A 21,817-nucleotide genomic window follows, 5' to 3' on the forward strand; every position below is an offset into this window, starting at 1 on the left:
TGTTGAAAAGGTTGTAAATATAACACAACTTTCATATTTTAAATCTTGACTACATTCAGTCTTTACACTTGTATAATACTTCGAATTGATGTTTGAAATTTAAACTTAAAGAAAATTTTTCCATTAAAGTTTTCCTTAGTGTTTCCTATAGGGTAAAGATTTTACTATTATTATTATTATTATTATTATTTTTCCCCACAAGTAGAATAATAGTAGAAATTCTGGATGGTTACAATTAGTCATATATGAAGCAATGTTTCTGAATGAGAAATAAAATGTTCTTCCAGTGCCCTTTAGTGTATTCTTTAGATAACTGATTACCCACCTTGGAGACCCTTATCCATAGTAAAGGTATAGCTTGGTGGTATAGCTTTCTCATCTGCTTCCTGTTAGTATAGATTAACCTTGAATAGTGGTCCATTCAGTCACTGACCAATCTCTGGAGTCTGCTGACTAGGTGCCAGCTGAATTTATGGGGCTTAATAGTATGGATACCTATCTGCTATGAACTGGACTGAGACCAGTAATCGATGCCTAGTTTATATGGTGTCATGTACAAACTAAATTAATTTCATGTAAGATGTCTAACTGATATCGGGTAGTAACTTTTAGATCTCGTTTGAATTGGGCTGGATTCAAACTGACAATCTGGAGGTGACAGGCTTCTAACCTCTTGACTGAATACCTAAACCATTCAGTCCCCTGTTTTTAATCTGTTAACAGTTTACTTTGAATAGAATGCTAAATAAATGACTTCAAAAGATTACGCCAGTTATTTTCTTATGCTGTACATGCATGGGATGATGTAGTGCAGTTCACAAAAGACTAGCATTAGTGTACTAATGTTCAGTGGTTAATGTTCATACACTAGAGCAGTGATACTCAGACCTCAGTGGTTCAGGACTCAACATAACTCAGAAGAGTGTGTGTGCACGTGTGTGTGTGTGTGTGTTTGACTGATTAAGTATTATTATTTTATCAACGACAGTTGGTTAATAACATAATAAAAGATCCTAACTGGATAAGAATTAAATCACCATGTTTTAATATCATGTGCTGCAAAGAGCCACAGGAGATGCATGAAAGAGACAATTGTGGCTCGCAAGCCTTAGTCTGAGTAACACTGTACTAGAGTTTAACCTTCCTTGGGAGCCTGAGCTTGCTTCTATGATAATTTTGCCATTGATTTCAATAGGAGAAGGAGTAAGCCCCAAATACTATATACCTTCGAATCTGAAAACAATTTTGAGTCCACTTATATGAAAAGTTTTTAAATACGTATGCCAAACATTCTTTCTAGCAGGAGAATAAAATAACGTGTTGTGGGGTTTTTTTCCAATCAATCTTATTATGAATCAATAGCTCTTCCCATTGCAAAACTTGAATTGTAGAAATTTATATAGTAATCTTATTTTTAGTAACAGATTTTCTTCATTACACAGTCAGTCATGTTACGAAATATAAATCCGTGATCTCTTAGTGATATATGCATTCATGTGCAAACAAGGGTGAAGGAATGATTCCTGCTGCTCAGTTTTATTAAATCTCTTGGACTGTCTGTTCTACCATATTCTCCTCTGCCTTCCCGTATACTCTTTCACTGCTCCATTGTGAGCAGTGCTACTCATTCACCTTGGAGTGTGGTACAAAAAATTTCACAGCTCTCCAGAAAGATTTCTCTAAAGTCTGCTTTCATTATCTATACAGCCTCAGAGCCCCAGTCATGGACTAGGACCCCATTGTACCAGGTGCTGTACAAACACGGAACAGAAAGACTGTCCTTGCCCTAAGGACCTTACAATTGAAGTATAAGACCAGACAACAGATGGATACACACAGAGATGGGGAGTACAAGGAAACAATAAGACAGTATTGGTCAGAATGATAGGCAGTGGTTTCTGCATAGCAGCAGCCTAGCTGTTACTTTTTTTAATAGGCCTTGTGGTAAAGGAGAGTTTGAAGGAGGATGGCTTTGCAGATGTTTATGGGGCGCTTCTCCCAAGTGTGAGGGAAGCATGGAAGAAAGCATGAACATGCTTATTTGAAAATGTAATAAGTGGGCAATGGGCATGGCCTGATCAGACGCAGGGTTGGCCTTTCAGTATTGAATGAATTGATAGGTCATGAAGGGCCTTGAAAATAAAGACAAGCAGCTTGTGCTTAATATGATAAAGAAGAGAGAGACAGTGAAGGGATGCAAAGAGAGAGGGGTAACACGAAGTCTCTACTTTGGATTGTGTATCACTCAAAATTTTGAGTATTTTCTTTTTGACTGATTTCTCTCCCCCCCCCCCAAATGAAATAAATAAAACCTTCTGCAGTTGGAGTGCCATCAGTGCATCTCCAGTGTTCTCAATATACATTACTCCCTCTCATCCATACAAAATGCATAAGAACAGCCACTAAGATGATTTTACTTGACAGTCATTCTGACAAAATCCTCCTTTCCTCTTGAAATACCTCCACTGGTACTTGTTTCTATGTAATAAGTTTTAAAACTTCTTGTTGCCTGGAAGCCCCTGCTTACCTCTGCCCCACCCTACTTATCTGGCCTTTCTTATCTCACTGTTTCCTGCCCTGTCCATTCGGACAGTGATACTGCCTCCATGTCCATTCTTCCCACAAACATCTCCAAGTTGGTCCATTATACCCTGAAGGATGTAAATGAGAACAAATTCCTTTCTAACATGATGCCTTCAAAAATGAATCAAAATTATCTCTATGCTTCTCCTTGTTGTGCATCGGCATTTTAATAACTATCCAATCTGATTTCCTCCCAGCAGACCTGTATTATTACTGGCTTTGTTGTTTCATGTCTTAAACTAAGTTGTAAGATCTTTGGAATAGGGACCATATCATTTTTTTGTAATGTGGATTGGCAAGCACACTTTGGATGATGTAAAATTTTATTTTCACCGTGAAAATGTAAACTTTCCTCTTGGGGCATTTTTGCCACCACCAAACTGAAAAGCCAGGTTTGTTGGTGGCAAAATTCTTCCTGGTTCCAGTTCACAGTACTTAACAATTCTGTTTTCTCAAGCAAAATTGAAGTAGGTGACTTTTGCTGTGACTTTTGCTTCCAGAGTGGTTTAAGCTAAACCACAGAAAGCCACTCTTAGTGTGGAATAAGTGTGTGCCCACACAGAGAGTTATTGTGGAATAGCTAATGCACTGTAAATTCACACCCTGGCTTATTTCACAATGTCTTCCCTGTCTAAACGAGTCCTTCAAGTCTACTCCATTCTTCAGCACCATCCAACTGTACAAAAGCTTTTCTTACTAAAATAAAACATCATACATACCTTGCTAATTGGAGTCCAGGGAGTTCATTAGGCTGGTGAACATGACAATGGGAATTGGGAGACCAGAGTTCAGTTTTCAGATCTGGCATTATCTTGCTGTGAAACTGGGGGTGATTCATTTAACTTTAATGTACCTCAGTTTCTCCATCTCTCAACTGGGAATGAGTCTTACCTTTTGAGACTGATAACTGAAAAGTGCATTGCTTATTGAGAGTACTCTTTCCTAATACTTTTTACTAAAAGGTGGAAATAACTTTGACCAATATTTTAGGATCATGAAAACGAGGATAGGCTTGCTGGCTACTCTGATTACATTAATTTGCATAAAACACATGGCAGACCTGTGATTGGTTTATCTAGATTTCTACAGAGACTGTTATAATTGGCATGATCTAATCTGAGAAGACATGTCAAGGGTGTTTTTAATTTGAGAGTTTAGATTTCTTTTAGATCAGGTTTATAAAGAATGTTTTAGTATAGTAAAGGCACTCTTTCTAGCTCAGTGTTCTTAGAATAAATCGTATCTGAAGACTGGATGGCTCATGGAATTGGTATCAGGACACAGCCTCTTGCGTACAAGTATAACTTAAAATCCATCTTGTGCTGGTTGTGGGTAAGGGTAAAATGAGTTGATTATTTCAGTCCATTCCCTGGAACCCTCATCTCAAAAGAATCTACATTGGCACTAATTTGAATTTGCAGACAGAGATCAAAGATTTTATGAACAGACAGATTGAATTACCCTGTCATGTCTAGTAGTCCTTCAGTGTATGTCTTCACTGCAGATTGTAATGCAAGCTTTTATTCAGGTGTTGCCTCTAACCCTCCTCCCATCCATATATACAGCCCTTGCCCCAGAATTTGAATCTTTCACATAGGCTAGCTAGCTTGTCTGGAGCTGTAGGCTAAAACCCAGATGCTGTTTTCATTTGGGTTGGTAACCTGCCATTTTTGCAGTGAGGATACAGACTAAATCACTTAAGTGCTGATAGTCCTCCAGTGCCTTCCCACAATTATCCCTTTGTGCCCAAAAGGAGAGACTTTTTTTTTTCCGATTCCCTTTTCATACAGCAGTTCAGCTTACTATAGTACAAAGAATATGCCCCTGAATGCCCATGGGATATGCCCCTGAAACCCCATCAACACTTACGGATGAGTGTGGCACCAATGAGGACACTGGGATGTGGCTTTTCAGTGTGGCTGCTCACATCTGTTCTAGGCTAACTTGCATGTGCAGGTGCTGATCACCCAAGTTAACTCTGCAGTGAAGACATACCCTTATAACGTGGTTGAGTTGTACTGATGAGGGAACATGCCTATCACGTATGTTACACATGCTTTGATGCATAAACAAAGCATTGTCATTCTAATACCTTTTATGAGCATTACATGCACTTGTATATTTGGTCCAGCTTTCTTTCTAATCTGGTTTTGGTGTGCAAGTTTTGAGACATTTTGTGGCTAATTTCAACTTTTTTCCTTCTAGGGTTGAATATGATGCCTATCGCACAGACCTAGAAGAACTTAATCTTGGTCCCCGTGATGCAAACACTCTGCCAAAGATTGAACAGTCACAGCAGCTATTCCAAGTGCATAAAGAAAAATATGACAAAATGCGCAATGATGTATCTATCAAATTGAAATTTTTGGAGGAAAACAAGGTAAGCTATAACTTCACCTCCTACACTGTGTAGTGGAGTTGCTTTCTGCTAGTTTCTGTCTCCAGAGATCAATATCTGATATAACAGCACATTTGCTTGAAATACAGTCTGCTTCAAAATGTAATACAAGAAAGAGAAGTAAACTAGATTGGTTTCTGGATTCTTATTGTGCTATTGGAGCATGCCTTCATGGAGTTAGAGACCTCAAGTTCCTGACTCTAAATTACTGAAGTAAAAGCATATTGGAAAGATTACTTGAACATATGAAAGTATTTCGACTGCACTTTTTCACACTTATCACATAATAGTGATCAATACATTGATTTACTAATTGTGATCTATGATTAGATTGGGGGCTCAAAATGCAGAGCATTATTACAATGTTTGGTAATGCCTGCGGGAGGGATGTGTAAAAGACAGTGAGGAAGGGCAGTAAAGAGACCATTTCAAAACTGATTCTTTCTCCTCATTAAGAATAATAATTTTGGCGCCAAGATGTGTGTATTTAATCAATGTTAGATGAGGATTAGACGGAGAAACCGTAGAGATTTTTACATGCCACCTTCAACACAGAAGCAAAGCTGTTCCATCCCTCAACCCAGATCTAGGCAAGGGTCTGGTTCTTGGAACAGTTTCCCTTTCTCATAGATTCTAGACAGGATTGCTTCCCTTCCTGTTTGCCTGCCCCTTTCCCTCACATATTCTCTCTCTGGTCATGCAAGAGTTTTTCTTTTTCAGGCGTGCAAGAGTCACTGCTATTCCCCACCCCACACCTGTTCCTGTGAACTAGAAAAATAAAGGCTTCTCATGCAAACATCTTACTACTTGTTTCTAACCGACACTACTGATCTCTGCGTGCCTGGGTTTGGAAGTTAATAACAATGCCAGGATTAGGATAAAATGAAGATAGGAAAAATCAATTTTCTCAAACTTATTTCCTCTTAGATAGGTATAAAAATAGAACAGTCTTTAAAATCTAAACTGAGGCATATTAATATGTGCCTGAAATGGCTAGAGTCCTTTCCTATGACTGCAGTTACTGCAAATGCCCACAGGGAAGGGAGAGTTAGCAACCTCTATCTCTAACAACGGATGAATATTTTCAGTAGCACACCAGCTCGTACTGTAAAACCTTGACATCGGTAACATTACCTGTTACTCTGGCACAGGCTGTTTTCTTAAACACACCAAAAAAACCAACAACCCTAAAACCCTTGCAGGTCTCTGACTTTCCAAGAGAAAGTGTTTTGGGCCAGACGTTCAGCTGGTGTAAAACAGCTTAGTTCCACTGACATCAGTATAAGGCCTTGTCCACACTACAAAATTAAGTCAGCCTCAGTTAAGTCAATATACAGTCACTGCAATAATTACTGTGGTGGTTCCTGTCCACGCTGTGCCCCCTGTGTTGGTGGTGCATGTCCTGCCCAGGAGCGTTTCCACTGACTTAAAATGTGTGGGGTACAGACAGCTGGAACTCCTCCCGCCTTTGGGCCAAAAGGCAATGTAAATAACACAGTGTCTGCAGACACTGTGTCACCCTAACTACATTGACCTAAATGCTACGCCTCTCGTGGAGGTGGAGTTATTAGCTCAATGTAGTGGGCAACTTACATCTGTGGGAGCTGCCTTATGTCAACCTATCTCTGTAGTGTAGCCCAAGCCTAAATCCAACAATACAAGTTAGATTAAGCCCTTAACACAATGGGAAAAGGTAGTAGAGAACAATAAACTAGTGGAGAGAGGAAAAAGGAGAACAAGTCTCAGCACATACACTTACAAAAAACACCAGTTCCCTCTGGTTTCCAGCTCTGCCTCCACTGATTCAGCTCTTCTGAGAAATAAGATACTTTACTACACCGGCATCAGCATTAGGACCAGAAGTTCAGATTCCTTCAAGAACATTCATACCGATATAGCTCTGCCATCTGTAAATAAATAGCACACCAAACCCTTAATGGGCCAGATCATCAGCTGTTGAAAATCAGTATTATCGGAGTTTTTCCTGTTAATACCAGATGAGCACCTAGCCCATTAAGTGTCTGATACTTTATTTGCAAATGGAAGAACTATGGTATAATTTATGTTCTTGAAGCAATCTGATGCTCAGATCCCAACATTAATGCAGATACTAAACTGTTAGCTCTCAGAAGAGCTGAACTTTCAGTGTATGCTGATCTGGAAACTGGAGATAAATGTTTGTTTCTGCAAACTGGTGCACTGAAATAATTCTTTCATTGTTTCCTGTTACGTCTTTGATTAAGGACTTAATGTAATTGATATAATTTGGCTTTTTGCTTTTTTTTTTTTCTCTCGTTGAAATAAGTTTTATAGGGGAGCTGTTGATGTATGACTTTAAAAACAGCTGAAGGTAGCACTTGCTGAAATTTTTTCTTTGAACTTTTGCATTTTTATACCCATATCAAATTGCAGATTTCATGGTTGTGTAAATGCAAGTTGCATAAACACACCACACGTGTGCAGTTTAACAAACACAGCCAATCTAATGTGGAGTTCGAATAATCTTGAGATTTAATTGCACCACAAGAGTCCATTTACTGGCACCTTGTTTTTTTATGACACTGAATGTTGCAGAGACCCCTAATGAATTCTTTCTTCGGGGAGTCTTGATTAACAGCAGAATTATATTGGCAGTTGCAGCCTGCAGTCCCCAAATCTGTCCCCACAAGCCGCTGGTTCCTGCTACTATAATAAGAGGGACAAATAACTCAACAAGGCTGAGAACTGTGGAGGAAACTGCAAACAGCCTTTGGATTGGAAATAGGGAAGAAGAGAATTGCCTTGTGATACCTTGTAGTTAACCCTGCACTGGAACCGGGAGACTTGCAATCTCTTAAGGAAGCCCTATTCTCTTCTGCAGTAAAAAGGCCAAAGTAATTTCTGGGCTTGTGTGGGTTGGGTAGGAATTGGGGTTGGGGGAAGGAGAATCCTTCATTGACTAAATACAACCTCTATACAGGGAATACATCCTTACCTCCTGGACACAAGATCTAGTACCAGAATTTCTGAGCTCCAGTGCTTCCTACGTAGTAGGTATCTTATTCTTATGATAGTTCGAGTTGTACGTTTTTTTTTTCTTACTAGCATGGTACACAGTTCCTGAGTTCTGTACTGCTGCCATAAAAATAAACATTTATACATAAATAGCTATTTAAACACTAAAACAGCGACACTGTATTTTAAATTTAACTGAGGTAATCTCTAAAATATTTAGTTTTAGAAAATATGTGCTAATAAGGTGTTTTTTGTTTTTGTTTTTTTTCAAAATTAGTGAAATCTTCCTGTATGTTTTCAACAAATATAAGTGGAATTTGCACATAGATTTAAGGACTAATGGTTTGGCTCGAAATGGACAATTTCCTACATAAATGGTAAAATCTGGCAATTGGTCTTGATTTATCTTGAGCTTTGAGAGAGGTTTGGCTCAAGGCTTTTTATGTTTAAAAAGGGATTTTTAAAAACGGCTCTTGTGTGCTTAGTAGTCTTAGCACTGTTGGGTATTTCTCAACTACATGGCACTGGAAGTTTCAAAATATTTACTGTAGGACTTTTATAGCTACCATTCGAAAATGGAGGTCGCTAGGGTACCTTTCATAATCAAAACAACCATAATGAGATGTCTTTTTAAATACATCTTTAGGCCCATCTCCTAACTTCGTCTTTGTTTTCTAAATCTACTATCTCTCTATGGGGTCATTGAAAAGAAGCCAAAACAGGATTACGGCTACTTACTGTGATAGGAACCCATTTTTCCAGCCTGTAGCTTTGTCTGTATATAATTCCTAGTTTCCCTCATTTTTATGTAACGACTCTTCTTTCTTGTTGTGCTTCCTGGGATTTAATGGACGGTTCCTAAATCACAGAGCATATAAGAATGGTACTCTTCCAATGAATCCTTCTTAAATCACCACTCTCCTTTCATGTCAGTGTGTCCGGATGGGATTTTTATCAGGAAAAACAAAGGAGCTCCTGCTGCAACTAGTACATGTCCTGTATGTGATACTGGAAAATATAATGTTATCGGTATTTCGCCGGAATAGAATTTGCGGCTAAAATAGTACTTTGAGCTCTACACAGAATAAATTTAGTAGCCCTTAAGAACAAAGTTTGAAGAAATGTTCTTGAAATCCAGAGGGATTACTGCCCTCTAATTCGATTTCCTTTTGATTAAATGGTAACCTATGTCTTTTAGGTTTTTTCCCGTTGTAGTTATGAAAGCTGAGACATCATTAAACCTGTCTTACCAAAGGAACATTTGGGTGTCACCAGCACTCTAACAGATCTTACAACTAGTCAAATTATGACTCAGTCTGTATCTGTCCCAGAGTAAGGTTTTAAGAGAATCTTTGCTACCCCATTGCTTCACTTGTTAGCTCAGGATACCATATAGGAGACTAAGTTTAAGAACAACTGCAGAACTTTCAAATCCCAAGATGATGGAATAGTCTGCATAATATTATTATCAAATAGTTGCAAAGACATTGTTACATGCTGCTTTGGTAAGCCCCTTATTAATTGGAGTATGCCATTTCCTGTCTTCTCTTTATACCACAAGAGAAGTGCTACTGTTTAATTGAAGAAGAGAAGATTGAAATAAAGGGGGATCATTGAAAAAGCAATAGTCCATACTGGCCTAATATTTTGGGCCTTGTTAAGAGCCTGCTTGGCATGCATCTTTGATTTGGAAAGCCTTCATTCATATGCCAGACTTACTGCATGAAGAAAAAAATCCTAAAAATATAGTATGAGCAGTGTTATCAAATGCAGTAGGAACATTAAGCTGTATTAGTACATCTATAGCTCTAGAATAGACATAAATCAATAAATTTCTGACTTAATATATGTGGTCTTGGTGCTGAAATACATTATACATGAGAACTTTTTAATTCTAGAGCTTTTTTTTTCTCCTTTTAAGAGCCTTAGCTATTCAAAATGCTGAAGTGGTAAAATCTTAACTCAAAGCAGTCTGAAGGAAGCAGTTTTACAGTCATGGATTAAAAACATGTTCACACCTATTATAGAAGCCCTTATAGGTAGGGCACTCAAACAACCAAATTGGTGTCTGGCCTTGTCTGTTTAGATTGTAAATTCTTTGGGGCTGTCCCTTGTGTGTTTGTATAGGACCTTGAACAGTGTAGCCATGGGATCAGTAGTGCTTCTAGGCAGTAAAATAATGACAATAATCGTGCAGTATTGTTACACCATTCAATAGCCATATGATTATAATAAACAATTCTAGTATTTGTGGTTCCAGTTTAGATGTAATGGATTTTTTTAAAATACATTTTTTCCTTTCTTCCATGCTGCCCTCCTCCCCTGTATCACTACTGGGTAGAATTAGTTGTTTTGGTGGCCTATCCTTAACATATTTGGATTTCTTCTAAGTTAAAAATCTAAGACATTCAGAATTAAGTTTAAACATTTGATTTTGGGATAATGACATTATTGTAATGTATTTTATCCAGAATTTATTCATATGTATTCTCAACTTAATGCCGTTTTAATTTAGTTTTTTTGTCTTGGAAATTCCTTGTTTTTTAATTGAAAAGTTTGTACACGTATACTAAACTAGAAATGCAAAGAGAATGCTACCATATGATAGTTCTATTGAGTAGAAGATGTATAGTAGCAGCCTTAAACTTTATTTAACTTTTAGGAGCTGAATCACTGGTATGCTCTAGGTGCTTTAGCCACTCCAGAGCAGCACAAATCATCCATATTATACTGGCCAGTTGCTGGATTTTGTAGCTGCTTTGCAGTGAGAGTGCACTGCAAAGGAGGCAGTGTACACCCGAGTTTTCCTCCTCATCCATCATGTTCCCCAGCACATGCATGCCCAACAGTACATGTACACCAGATTTGTCCTTCAAGTTGCGAAAATCTAGTGCAAAGGGTAGCTTTTACTTTAAATAAATATTTAGAATTAATGGTCACTTTTTGCCATTATCCTAACTAAATGTTTATCTGTTAGCAGAGACAGAAAAATAAAATATTCTCCTTCAGAGAAACTCAAATTGTCATCTTTCAGAATAGTCACCATCTCCCCATTGTTTCAAATGAGTGATGCCAAGCTGCCCTCAAGGAAGATGGTAGTGCCCAATGCTTTCAAAGGCAGTGACAAACAATGTGACGATCAGGTGAGTGGAAGCAGTGGCCATTGTTGCTAAGGGCAGCCTGCATCTTCAGTCCCACTGAAAACAATGAGAGATGGTGGCCATTTTGGTAACAGCTGCCTGAGGCCTCTGTCACACTAGAAGCCATAAAAGATGGCTGCCATTTTGAAATAGGTTCTTTGTGGCATTCTGAAGAACATGATTTGTCAGCCTCTGCTGAAGGAGAAACGCTCAATTATGAAAAAGAGCAGCAAAAAATGACCATTAATCCTAATTTTTTCCAGGTATATCTTGCGTACAAGATTTCAATGAGTTTTTGTTATCTGGGAGGTGTGAAAAAGAAAAGAGATGGCCCATTATTAAAATCATTAGAAGCAAAAAGACTGACACAACGTGATAAATTTTTGAAAGGACCAATTCTTAATTTACCACTGGATCGATTGGTCTTCAGCTGTCATTAAGACTGCGCCGATCACAACACGTCCGCCATTCTTCTCGCACTCTTGCCTTTCTTCTCCATGTTCGTCTAAAACATTTAACAGTGTCATCTTCCCATCTTCTTGGAGGCTGACCAGGATCGCATCTTATCCTTTTCTTCTCCTCCATCAGATGGTTTAACATTTCCTCCCTCACCAGCGACCTACAATTGTAAGTACACACAGCGAGCGTTGTCCTTTTCCATGTTGACCTAGCACCTGACATTTTTAGCAACCTCTTGTTGCTCAATTTCTGCTCCACCACCGTAAAACAGTTCATTGATGTGCACGGAACTAAGACCCATTTACTCATGTTGTTTTAGCCATTAACTTCAAGCCATCCTACTGGCTAGGCAGGCAGGCAGGCATGTGTACCTCCTCAAGCTTAGCTAGCCTTCAACCTCTAAGGAGAAGGAAAAGTGCTCTTTCCTCTGAGAGAGCAATCCCTCTCCCTGGATTGGATAGTCTGACACCTTTGAGGCATGGTTAGACCTACAAGGGCATATGCCCTGCTACCATAGCTTTCAGACGGCCAAGTTCACCGCTGCGCCATGATGAGGTTCTGAGGTAGGATTTTACAGCGGATTATTAATTTAAATTCCTGAATTTATGGATTTACATGTAGATATTTGGAATAAGTGCTGTAGTTTGGGGGGAGGGTGATATGATGCATTTTTGAGACATAAAATGAAGTGTGAATCCCTGCTTCAAGTGTAAAACTCGGCCTTAACTTTGGAGTCATGACTGTTGCCTCTATAACATCCTAATTTTGATGCCATGAGGCAGTACTTGTGCAGCCCACAATGGGCAGCCAGAGCTTTCCAGTAGGTTCTGGAAGTTCATAGTACCTGGGGTGCTTCATCCTAGGAGAGTGACTTTGTATAGACAGCACCCTCAAAGCACTGTAACTTACTGATAAAGTAGCCTTTCTTTATTCACTCGTTTAACAGAGTGCCCCGACCCTTTTAACACACGCCGTCCTTTTCCCCCCTCACCCCTCATGTAACTCGCTGTCATCTGATAGTGCAGATTCAGAAATGGAAGCGTGTCCACCTTTGTGATTAGAAACTGTCAAGTTAAACTGATATTGGTCAGTGGAGGGGAGCCTGCATTTTAAGACTGTATAGATGTGGCCATTTTTCACTTGCATCAAGCATTTCCAACACAATACACAGGAAAATCAAGAGAACGTACTAGGAATTAAAACAAAACAGTGTGGCCCTGAAATTAATTTCTGTTACTCTGGATTTATCCAGGTCTAACTTCATAGAATGTATTTGATACCAGTGTAATTTAGAAAGAATCTGTAGTAGAACTTTATAAAGACACTTAAATTCAGTAAACATGGTTGCCTGTTTTTTAAACAAGGATAATGTACAGATTTGTGCCACTGAGTGATTTTTGGATTTCATAACATTTTTGAAAAGATTGGGAGAGATCTTCCATTTACTAATTAATTTAAGTACTTGGATTTATAGCCCAGGTGACTTTCTTTATTTTCTAATCTCGGTTCCATAAGCTCCTTACAAATTATCTAAACAAACCATGGTACAGAACACTAAATTTAAACAGAAACCCATCCAGCCCAAATACTCAGCCCAGGCAATATCAAACAAGTCTAAGTAGGTGGACAATATTGAAGGAGACTAGATGATGGTCAGAGGGGAATCTCAATGGAGAGGTTAGAGTTGGAACAGTGTTTAGTGAAGACCAGACCGAGTAAGTGAGTGGAAGAGTTGATCTAGCATTTTAGCTCAAATGAGATTAAGACAATGAGGCAAGCAGATCATCACTGAAGTCATGTTGGTGAAGGAATTGTGATACAAGGAAGAGGAAAATGAAGTCGAATCAGATGAAGGTGACTGGGAAGAAGTACTCCATAGTTAGATGGAGTGTTTAATAGAGGAGTGAGCTGAAGAACTGGGGCATTGGAAGTGACAAAATGGGAGACTCGCCCCTTTTGGTTTGTCTGATCTCTTGCAAAGACAGACTTGGTGCTGCAGACTTTCACTGGGCAATTCTCCCTTTTGGTATACTTTTAAAATGCTAGGTTAGGAGTGTAGATCTGCACAAGATTCCTATGATCCCACACCTGCTTCAGACTTTTGCATAGAAGTGTCTTCAGTTGCTGATAAGCAAACAAATGGGCTTAAGGACAAACATTCATTTGTTCCTGAATTTCTTCACTTCTGTGAGGTAAAAGCAAGCTGTCCTATTGAGATGAGATTTTCATTTGTCTGTTGCATTTTGTCTGGAATCATGTAGAAAATGATTGAAAACAAGGATCTCCAATATTTTAAACTTGTATCAATATAACCTTGTAGCACAATGTAACAAACAGTCCTGGTTCAATTATATGATATAGTGGGAGGTGATATAGGGAACAATACTGCACTAGCAGGGAGCTGGGCTGGATTACCTAACAGCACTCTGATGGAACAAGACCTATGATTCAAATGAAGCTGAATACATCAGAAAAATGACTTTTTTTGTTTCCTCAAGGTCACATAAACAAGATAGGCACTTTAAAAATGAGTTGCTATGTATATTATCTCTGAGGCGACAGATGTCACTGGTGAGTGAATTTGGCCCACCAGCATTTATAAATTGCACACAGATTTGACATCTTTAATGAATTGTTAGCCTGTCTACACAAGTACTTAGTTTGATTATCATTATGCTACTTAGTGGATTGCTTGCTGGCACAGTGACTAGTCACATCCTACCTAGTGAGTTGATGGACTCCCTAGTGTTTCAAAAGCAAGATGACAGGTCCTGGGCAAAATGCGTATATTATGGGGTGAACATTTATTGGGAGAAGAAACAGTTGTAATATACGCTTTTGTGATAATACCTGAGACCAACGTGTCCATCAGAAAGCGCTGCTCACTACATTACATGACAAATTAAGGGCTCGAATATACTACAAATCTGTCAGGTTAGGCCGTAACCTATTCCCTAGAAATATTTTGTGAACATATTCCTGTTCACATTCTATATGTTAGACACTCCTGTCCATACCCTGGTCGTGGTAGATGTAATATGTATGGGTCTTAAGTGACCTAGGGGGAGATTTTCAAAGGCACACATGACAGTTAAGTGCCTGACTGCTGTGTGCCTTTGAAAATCTCCCCCTTAATGTCAGCTCAGTCATTGAGGAACAACAGGTGCTCTTAAATTACAAGTGAAACTGAATTTGGTCTTTGCCTATTCCCTAGTGTATCACAGATTCAGCAATCAGTTCAGTGCTATTGCCATTTTTGTTTTTAGAGGAGCCCCAAACTAGAGTAGCACAATTGTTGCATGTCAGAATTTAGTTGCATTGGTGGGATGTGTGAGGAATCTTGCTTTTGCTAGGCCTAGCTGTAACAGGTTGTAGTCCCATTGTCACAAGCATTAAACTCATGTCTTCACTATTTATTTTGAGAAAAATTGGTAACTCTTGGGAACTAATAAAGCTTATATATATTCTCACTTGCCAAATCTTGTAGCATTTATTGCAAAAAGTGTTGCAGTGTGGGTTGAATTTATTATAATACCTAAATGAGAGAGAGTATTTCAGACATCAACAAATATATTTGCCTTCTAATAGGAGAGAATGTAAGCCTCTTGCTAATGTTAACAAAGACTTATAAGCATATCTTTACGCTGCTTTCTGCATGAAAATAAAGTAAGAGCTAAATACAAGAACATGTTCAGACATATTTAGAATAAATGGCTGCAGAGTGTAAACTTACATTTTATAGCGCTCTTACTTGCTGGCTCAGGGGTGTAAAAAATCACCCCCTTGAGCGCAGCAAATCTGAGTGCTTTAAAGCACTAGTGTAGACAGGCTTCGAGCGCTGGAAGCTGCGCTCCCTGCATTTGGGGCTAATCCCCTCGTGGAGGTGGATTACCAGGAGCGCTGGGAGAGCTATCTCACACTTCAAAAGCGCTGCCTCAGGAGCGTTCCCGCAACAGCACTTTGAAGTTTCCAGTGTATCCATCCCCTTAAACAAATACTCTCTCTTACATTACCTTAGTTTTCATTGTGACCGGAAAAATCTTGAAGTGGGGAATTTAATTTTTTTAATTAATAGACCCTAATGACACTCAGATAGTATGACAAAAGGTTGGATTTTTGCATAAAATGTTAAATGTGTATTGAATAACTCTTCTCTGTTAGTTTAGAGTCTGAATTTTTATATTTGTACATCCAATAAATCTCCTGTTATGTCTAAAGCCTCAAGTGTCAAAAGTGCCTCTTCATCTTTAACTCCCTCTGTCCTTGTCCACAGGTTAAAGTATTGCACAATCAGCTTGTTCTGTTCCACAATGCCATTGCCGCATACTTCTCTGGGAATCAGAAGCAGCTTGAACAGACACTTAAACAGTTCCACATCAAATTGAAAACTCCTGGAGTAGATGCTCCATCCTGGCTTGAAGAACAGTGATCAAACCAGAAAAGAAGAGCATTGTTTAACCTAGAATCTGTAAATCTGATAAAAATTAAGAGGTTGGGGTAGAAGGACTGTTGCAGTGATTCTTGCACAAACAGCTTTAATTTTTTCCCTTTTGTAATACTGTAATTGAATATGGTGGCAGGGTGGTGGCTTTCAGGTGCCCAAGCATAATTTCTGTCATTTCAGATTTTCAGTACTCCTTTTGTATGTGAGGGTTGATGGCTATTTCTGTAGTTAAACAAAAAATATAGATTTGCACTGATAAGATGTTTGTGGTTTCTGGTCATTGTGGTGGCTAGTCAAAATATTTCCAAAGGGAGGTTTACATGATTTGTACCAACATCTGATATTTTATATACGACTATATTAAACATCTTTAATGAATCATTTTCATGTAATTGTGTTTTAAAAAGGAGAGTAAAAAGAATATTTTTCAAAGTAATAATATAAGGCCTTCATGCAGTACCTGCACAGAGGCAACAGCTGTAATAGATGGCTGCTTGACTCATGGAATTGCAGCAAATACCTTTTTAGAAGGTAGGTCTTTATCTATCCATTGTATATTTAAAAACAAAAACTCTAAAGAAGCGAGAATCACTGTCAGTCTGAGGCTTCTAAGCACACATTTTAGCTTTGCACCAAGTGGCTAGCTAGGTGAATCCAACCACTTACCATACTAATTCCATTTTTAAATGTTACTTTTCTGCATGAAACAAATACCATACTAGCCTTAAATCACAGATATGTGCCTTTTCATAAGATACTTTTCAACCAGTGTACATAATCCACAAGAGAGCCCTTTCTGTCTCTGTTTCCAACAAAGGAAAGAATACTACATAATGCTATATTTCTTTCTACGCTTTAGAATAAGATAAAACTTTGGTTAACATTGATGGATTGTGATGCTTATTTGAGAGAAAAATAGGGCCAGTATGATTAACTGCAGAGCATACTTCAGCACCAGGGATAATGTGGCTGATATTTGTATGTTTCATTTCTCCATCAGTAGTGTAATCCTTATTAAATGTAACTATATATGTTAATTTTATCATAGGCATTTTAAATTCAGTATATGTGAGAGTTCTCATTTGCACATGTTCCATTGCTTTGTGTTCTGTTAAGTAAAATGAAGTACTTAAGGACAATTATTTACAGCTATGTGGATGGTATGATTTATGTACTATATGTTCGTGTCTTTCAGCTGATGTTTCTTAAAAGTTTGTTTTCAATGCTTAATACAATAATGTAACTATAAATCAAACATATTTACGTCATTCCTCATTAGTTTCGTAGTCTGGCAGAGCCTTCTTTATTTTTGTATTCTGTCAGATTTTCTCTTGTAATCATTCCTTTTACGTTTCCCCAGAATGTACCTCCATTGTGAATTTTTTATTCATATTAAAGGTGTTTGCTGCAATATCTTTTTCTCTGTCAATAACTACAAATAGAATTCTGCTGTAATTCTCTGCAGCAAAAGCTCAGAGAACCACCAGGTGAACACTTCAGTTTCAGTAAATGAGCACTGGGAGCATGGTAACAGTTTTATAATCTACCACAGGGTGAGTTGACATATGCAAGTTAAAACCCAGTGCAAAAAAATCTACTTGTGAATAAACGTCAGTGATTTTATGCTGAAGCCACTTAAATATGTGAGCTGATACTATTATTAAGCATGAATGCACATCACTGCTGTTGTCGTGGATTCCTTGTTCATAATTGCTGTTTTGCAGGGCTTCAATCGTGCCAGAATACTCTGGAACGCCATCCTAGTGCTTTTGAATGACATTCCAGTACTTCTGGTACTATCACTTATCCATGATAGTACTGGAAGTGTATTCCAGTGCTTCCTTCTTTTTGGGACTGGAGCACTGTTGCTATGAAGTCCACAACCTCTGACAGCTTTGGATTTGTTTGTGTGTGTGAGAGTGCGACTGTGCAGGTGAAGTGTCTTTTGCAAATAGCCATATGACTGCACAGGAGACTCATTGAGGGCAGAGAGAGCAGAGACATGAAGGCTGTAGACTCCTACGCTTGTACTTGAATGCCAGCTATCAGAGCAGTAGTTGAAAAATAATTCTTCTAAAATACACATCTCAGAATATCTTTCTCATCTGAATTGGATTTTTAAGGCTGAAACTTGTACTGCATCAGGGTAACCCTGGCTTGGGAGGAAATAACTGGGCAGAAATGGTGAGTGCAAACTCAGTTAAAATTCCCGTTCTTTCTTGCCCCCTAAGGCAAGACCATTAACTGCTAGTGTTGCTGTTAAACCTGCTTGGATGTTGAATTGCTAGATAAGACATTCCAAATATTACATCAGTATTAATTTTACTTTCTTCCTCCACTCCCTTTACTCATTCTATATACTACTCATGGAATGGGTCAGGAAGCTGATGTGTGTTGTATTCAAAACTAATGTTTACAGCCCAACTAATTGTAATACTTCTGGTAAGAGAGTTTCCTATAGGTGTATCTTGCTGATGGTTTTCTTAATATTTATATTTGGCAGTCCATACTCTTATTTATCCAGGTGTTCAGATACTAGAATTATAGGAGCTAATAAGTACCTATATAGATGCTGTACACCTCTGTGGCTACGTCTACACGACAAAATTGTTTACCTAATTTATGTCAGCATATAAGTCACCACAGGTATTAAATTGCTTGTGCACGATCTCACCGGAAGTGCTTGTATTGATTGTATTGTCTGTCAATGTGGGGTATTGTGGGACAGCTCCTGAAAGCCAGTAATAGCTGACATGAGCAATTGCATGTCTAAGGTGACACTGCGTCAACCTAATTACATTGACCGTGACTCTGCTGCTTGGGGAGATGGTATCACTGAATTGGCTTACAGAGGCACTTACATCCCCTGGAGCCGAATTTAAGCAAAGACTCTTCCACAGCTAGTTCGATGCAAGGTGGCTTAAATTGATTTAACTGTGTAGTGTAGACCAGGCCTAAGGGCATGGCTAAACTTGCAGATGTAGAGCGCTTTGAGTTAAACCCGCCTTTGGAGAGAGCAGTAGGGAAAGTGCTGCACTCTGTCCACACTGACAGCTGCAAGCGCACTGGCGTGGCCACATTTGCAGCACCTCCAGTGGCATTGGGAGCGGTGCATTATGGGCAGCTATCCCACAGAGCACCTCTTCCACAAGCCACAGCACCAGAATGGGGAAAGGGCTAGGGAGAGCGTGGCATTCTGGGTCCTGTGCCAATGCCCCGTGATGCATCAGTTCACATCCCAACAATCCCTGTGCTTCTGTCCATGTTTGGTGTACTTTCAACATTTTTTGTACTGCACGCTCTGTCTTCCTGTTCATTCTGCAGGAATGGAGCCCAAACTGCTGACGAGTATGCTGACGAGTCTCGCCAGCACGTCACATTTGGCAGTCGAGTTATTCCTTATGATCCAAAGTGACATTGAGGGCTCCAACAATGATATCGACTTGAGTAAAGCATGTGACACAAGTTTGCTTGTCGCATTCATGGACATGCTCGCCACTGTGGAACGCCGCTTTTGGGCTCGGGAACCAAGCACTGAGTGGTGGGATCACATTACCTTGCAAGTCTGGGATGACGAGCAGTGGCTGCAGAACTTTCGGATGAGAAGTCACTTTCATGGGACTGTGTGATGAGCTCAATCCCACCCTGCGGTGCAAGGACACGAGGTTGAGAGCTGCCCTGACGGTGGAGAAGCGGGTGATTATTGCAATCTGGAAGCTGGCAATTCCAGACAGCTACCGATCGGTCACTAAACACTTTGGAGTGGGAAAGTCGACTGTTGGAATCATGTTGATACAAGTTTGCAGGGCCATGAATCGCATCCTGCTTAGAAGAACCATGACTGGGTAATGTGCATGACATTGTGGATGGTTTTGCACAGATGGGTTTCCCTAACTGGATAGTTGGCACACACATTCCAATTCTGGCACCAGCCCACTTATCCTCAGAGTACGTTAATCGGAAGGGGTATTTCTCTATAGTTCTCAAGGCGCTTGTGGATCACCGTGGGTGTTTCATTGACATTAACACAGGCTGGCCTGGAAAGGTGCATCACGCATGCATCTTTCGGAACACTGGCCTGTTCACGAAGCTGCAAACCGGGACTTTTTTCCCAGATCAGAAGATCACCGTAGGGGAAGTCGAAATGTCCATTGTGATCCTTGGAGACCCTGCTTATCCTTTAATGCCGTGGCTCATGAAACCCTACACAGGGAGCCTTGACAGCAGCAAGGAGTGATTCAACAACAGGCTGAGCCAGTGCAGAATGACTGTGGAGTGTGCTTTTGGTTGTTTAAAGGGCCACTGGCACTCTCTCTGTATGGGAAGCTGGATCTAGCCCATGACAGCATCCCTGCGGTTATATCCATGTGCTGTACACTCCATAGCATTTGTGAAGGGAAGTGTGAACGATTCACTCAGGCATGGAACTCGGAAGTTCAACACCTGGAGACTGAATTTGAACAGCCAGAGAGCAGGGCTATTAGAGGGGCCCAGCGTGGGGTTGCAAGGATTAGGGATGCCTTGAGGGAGCAATTTGAGGATGAAAGCCACCGGTAATGTCTGGTGCCCTGCACGGGAGTGAAGTACAGTGGTTCCAATGTGAGTAGGAATCTGTGTTTGCTATGCTGACTTGCAGTGCCTGTTTTTTTCTTGGGCTAAGGTATCTTTTACTTTATGCAATAATAAAGCATTTTCAAAGCCAAAAAATCCATTTATTGAAAAGAAACACAACTGCTTGGGAAACAGAAAGGGCAAGGGGGTGGGGTGGGGAACGATACAATCACAAATCTGCGTATGTCCTGTTGTTATACTCAGCCTTCCTGTCTGGAGTGCTGTGCAATGAGTGCTGCACTTCAGGATGGCTATACTGCATGGTGATGGGGGTTGAGTGCAGAGGGTAAGGGTCATAGTTTTCAGGGCTGGGTGGTGATGCTACAGAAGGCAGCTGGTGGCTGTAAGAACCCAGATGTTGGAGAAAGTGGGTTGGAGGTGACATGGGGGACACGGGATAGAGTTTTGGACAAGGGCTGCAGGGGAGGTCGGGCAGGGTAGTGTTCTGCCTGCATGCCTATGAACGCCTGGAACAAGTCCGCTTGGCACTCCATTATGCTTATCAGCCGATCTGTGCTTTGCTGGCGGAGCACCTCGTTCTGCTGGCAGATCCTCCTTTCACAGTGTCCTGCCACTCCTGCATTTTTTTGATTTTCATTACTTGAATGCTGTATTACTTCGTGCAACATGTCTTCCTTGCTTCTATCTGATTCTTTGGAGTCTTTCGGCTGGTGATAACATGGACGACTGAGATCTCAAGGTTGCATCTGTAAAGACAAAATGCAACACTTAACAGAGGCAGCATTGTTCACACCAGACAGAGCAATGATTCCCCCATACTTAAGAGCAAATACAGTCTACACAATAGCATAAATTGCCTGTCCCAAAGCAAGCGCGCACAACTCACGGGAGCCCCAAAATGGTGAGTAAGCACAGGGTCAAGTGTGACTGATTGTTTCACAGCTGTACTGTCCTCTGGGTTTCTGTGCCTTGGGGAGAGCCAACAGCAGCAGGGGGTCCCTATACTGAACATTGTCCCCACATTTTCCACAGGAGTTCGTCCTGGAAGATACCTCGCTGCTGAGGGTGACCTGGGAAGCAAGGGAGGGTCTTCTACTCCAATGCGGCTTCCGCCCTGGCCCATATGCAGCTTGCCTGTGTGCAGCAATGGTCCTCCTGCCCCTTACGGCACAGTGGCATGGACAAGTTAGCCTTATTGGGACAAGGACCACAGTGGCTCTCCCAAGA

General features: G+C 40.1%; 1 protein-coding gene across 1 annotated transcript in view; it reads left to right on the forward strand.

Moving 5' to 3' along the window:
• The window catches only part of ARFIP1 (ADP ribosylation factor interacting protein 1), an 83,595-nt gene extending 66,166 nt beyond the window's left edge, over nucleotides 1–17,429 (forward strand). Inside the window, 2 exon segments of the mRNA XM_043513146.1 lie at nucleotides 4,789–4,963; nucleotides 15,848–17,429. Of these exon segments, the coding sequence (XP_043369081.1) occupies nucleotides 4,789–4,963; nucleotides 15,848–16,003 (331 nt within the window). The 3' untranslated portion in view covers nucleotides 16,004–17,429.
• Nucleotides 17,430–21,817: the final 4,388 nt, after the last annotated feature.

This window comes from Dermochelys coriacea, chromosome 4, assembly GCF_009764565.3.
Source record: "Dermochelys coriacea isolate rDerCor1 chromosome 4, rDerCor1.pri.v4, whole genome shotgun sequence".
In the NCBI taxonomy this organism is placed as follows: domain Eukaryota; kingdom Metazoa; phylum Chordata; order Testudines; family Dermochelyidae; genus Dermochelys; species Dermochelys coriacea.